The sequence below is a fragment of the Sphaeroforma arctica genome, assembly GCF_001186125.1.
Source record: "Sphaeroforma arctica JP610 unplaced genomic scaffold supercont1.131, whole genome shotgun sequence".
Taxonomy (NCBI): domain Eukaryota; class Ichthyosporea; order Ichthyophonida; genus Sphaeroforma; species Sphaeroforma arctica.
In genome coordinates, this window is record NW_014040427.1 from 90543 (window position 1) to 94312 (window position 3770).

At 43.8% G+C, this 3770-nt stretch overlaps 1 protein-coding gene across 1 annotated transcript in view; it reads right to left on the bottom strand.

The window, feature by feature from the left end:
- The window catches only part of SARC_02809 (hypothetical protein), a gene marked incomplete at its 5' end in the record, with an annotated part of 12543 nt that extends 9295 nt beyond the window's left edge, over positions 1–3248 (bottom strand). The window contains 4 exons of the mRNA XM_014303416.1: positions 641–989; positions 1536–1637; positions 2140–2222; positions 2977–3248. Coding sequence (XP_014158891.1) covers positions 641–989; positions 1536–1637; positions 2140–2222; positions 2977–3248 — 806 coding nt within the window. The remainder of the gene's footprint in view (positions 1–640; positions 990–1535; positions 1638–2139; positions 2223–2976) is intronic.
- Between the last annotated feature and the right edge of the window lie 522 nt (positions 3249–3770).

The following is a 3770-nucleotide window of genomic DNA, read 5'->3' on the forward strand; positions in this document are numbered from 1 at the left end:
TACATACACACACACACACACACATATATATATATTATTATATTAGTTAGTAGACTATATATATATATATATATACATACCATATAATTATATATATATATATATATATGAGTTGAGACAAATCTAAAGGAGCGGTAAGAATACTGAGTTGCAGACAGCTACAGACCGCAATGTACCAAGAGCAAGGCGAAGAGAAAGACCAAAAAAAGATAGGACATGTGTTACAGGTTACAGTCCCAAGCACTTAAAAGGGAGTGGTGTCTATGAGTGGCACCAACAAACCGATTGTACAGCCAAAAGTAGATACAAAGTAAATGACGTTCTCAGTAAACCGTAAGATAAACTAATAATTCTTCGGCTTCACCATGAGTATGTGCTCTTTCTAAGTCATTTGCCATACCCGGTATCCACGACGACAAAAACAACCACCAGCACTATCAAAGTACACACCCACGTCACGAAAAACACTATCAACGCACAAACTCACATCACAACAAACACTATCAAATCACCCCTCCCATCAACGAAAATCTAGGCCAAATAGCGTATCATTTGATCAGAGGTGTCTGAGCCACATACACATAACCCACACCCAAACGCCAACGCAAACGCAAACACAGGCGGCGTAGCAGCACTGCACCTTAAGGTCTTGAGATCGTCCCATTGAGCTACAATCAACGTATACGCCTCCTGCGCCAAGGGGGGTGCACCAAGTGCCGCGTGCACCTCGGGGGAGTCCTCCCTGGGTGTGGCTGGGTGGGTGTCTGTACTGCTGAGGGCAGGTCCAGGGGTTGCCCTGTCCTGTTTGCGCTCGGACGGGTGCGCACGAGTGTGCGGGTAGGTGTCTAGCCCTAGTTTATGCAGCAATTCTTGGAGAGTGGCCTGGCAGTGAATACGTGCACGGAGAGACCCTTCGTTGGCGTTCCATTGCAGCGACATGTTACGGAAGTTCGCCAGCAGAGTCGCACCGTACTGAGTGCAGATGGACTCTGTGGGCGAGGGAGAGAGAAGGATGTAAGATATACAACATACAGTACAAATGAATGTATGATATACAACATACAGTACAAATGAATGTATGATATACAACATACAGTACAAATGAATGTATGATATATGACATACAGTACAAATGAATGTATGATATATGACATACAGTACAAATGAATGTATGATATATGACATACAGTACAAATGAAAGTATGATATATGACATAAGTTAAGTTATAGAAGACGGCAGCTGACTAGGGTAGTCTGCATGCGTGCCCGCGCAATCAACAGCTGTAACCTTTCCACCTCATCAGAACCTGAGTAATTCCAGGACTGTCTTAAACACACATAAAAACGTACACATACACATGCAAACAGACACGCAAACACACAGACACAAACACACACACACACAGACACAAACAACTACAACCAGGCTAAGAACGAGACTAAACCTAAATACATCAGGTGTATATCACACACGTTTATAGCTGTGCACAACACCCTTCTCCACGCACCAAACACGCGCAAACACACACACCCACCTGGATGAAACTGAACGCCCCAGTGAGGGTGCGAACGGTGCCTCAAGGCCATCAGCACCCCATCGTCACTGTGGGCTATAGCCTCGAGATCACAGGGCAGATCTAGCCAACAAGAGGGCAGCATGTGAGTGCATGTAAAGGAATATGGGAATAGCATGCAAGTACATACATGCAAGTGTATGTTAATAGATAGCACGTACATTTCAATATGTGTATGTTAGTAGCATGTAAGTACTTCCACATCAGAATATAATAATATCATATCCAGACAGTGTGATATATTCTAAGGATGGGGTGCTGAGCGAAGCTGCTGCTGCACCCTAGGCACTGATACAGAACATCGGAACAACAGGACAGTCATGAGGCCCATATGCGTGGTTGCCATGGCAACCACGTTCTGCCCGTGTAGCCACACTGACTGGCGAGACCTACAGAGTCAAAGAGAGACCCTGCACCGGGCCATCCCAACCAGCTCACAGAAAACCCCCACAACGCCAATACAAACAGAGCCACCACACAGCACAGCAATCAAACCCTAAACCCTAGTACACAAACACTTGGTGGTTTATGGACACCAACAACAAATGGCGCAAATGTACTATACCTGACGCAGCCACTACGAGGGAGTGGTACCGAACTACACTGAAGGGACTGGGGATGTCATCGAACAGCTGTGATGTTGCACACCTGAGAATACAAATTAAATGTAGGTGGTGCTATATTCAGTATGTAGGTGGACACTACATGTTATAATATGTAGATATATACTACATGTTATGATACGTAGATATATACTACATGATATAATATGTAGATATATACTACGTATTATAATATGTAGATATATACTACGTGTTATAATATGTAGATATATACTACATGTTATAATATGTAGATATATACTACATGATATAATATGTAGATATATACTACGTGTTATAATATGTAGATATATACTACGTGTTATAATATGTAGATATATACTATATTAGGTATGCTACCGTGTCTAGAATAATTTGACACGTGGCACACACTCGAATACTACAAGGTCTACTGTCAGGAGAGTGGTGGTTGTAATTCGGGGCAGCACGTAGCGATTCTTGAGTACTGATTGGATACTGGGATGTAGGGTTTGTGTAGGATTTTTGTGTTTCGGGCGTATGTATATGGAGCTTAAGGCTTCTGAGTTGGTCGAACACACAAGAGCTGAGTCCACAGTCAACAATCCATATATAGCGCTTTATTTCGTACTTTCCTGAATACTGGGCTATAAAAGGTTAACACACGCACCATGGCATAGGTATACAATCACGCACATACACACTCTCACGCGAACAGCTATGAGCTCCAACACAATCAAACGGATACTTGCAGTCCCTCATGAGTACCAAAAAAAATGCACATCTATATCTTATTGGTAGCTATTTATAGATATACCCACCTCTCCGTCCGTGACTGCCTATGAGTCACACTGCTGAGTCGCCCATGCATAACCTGTGGTGCAGGTACCACCCGTGCGCCATACAGCGCTGCCATACCCTGGTGTCCCAGACACACCCCGAAGATTGGGATTGAGCTCTCCTTAAGTACCGAACTGTTTACGCCAAAGTCTGAGTCACACGTGGGGTCCCCTGGCCCCGGCGAGATGACCACATTGTCGAAATAGGGCAGGACATCGCGCACGAGTGTGGCGCTGAGTGTGGGGTGGTGCATGGGCAAGGACGTCAGATGACATACGTGTGAACCAGAACGGGTCAGTATACACTGTTGGAGTGTGTCTATGACTGTAGGTACATGGCAATACCTTTAGTTACATTGGTTATAACTTCAGGTTCATGGCTACATATAACAATAGTTACGAGAAAGTGTGAAGCCCCCCCCCCACCACAGGAGTAGTGCCTGGTGTGCTGAGGGTATATACGATGTGTGCAAATCACTGCTGCGACGACGTATTTAGAGTAAAAGGTATATTTAGGGTTTAGAGTATATTTAATGTTTAGGGTGTAATTGGGGATGCGTATCTAAGGTACTCGAGTTGCATGTGGAACACCAGATAACGAATGCATCAAGAAGTGGTAGTAGTGAATTTAGGACAAAGTAGCTAGAATTGTGAAATCTTCATCCCGCGTATGCCCTGAACGCAATATGCGAAATAGGTGGATAGTTCGTATTGATAGAACAACTAGTGCGTATAACTTGCACTTACAGGAACAGGGATGAATATATATATATATA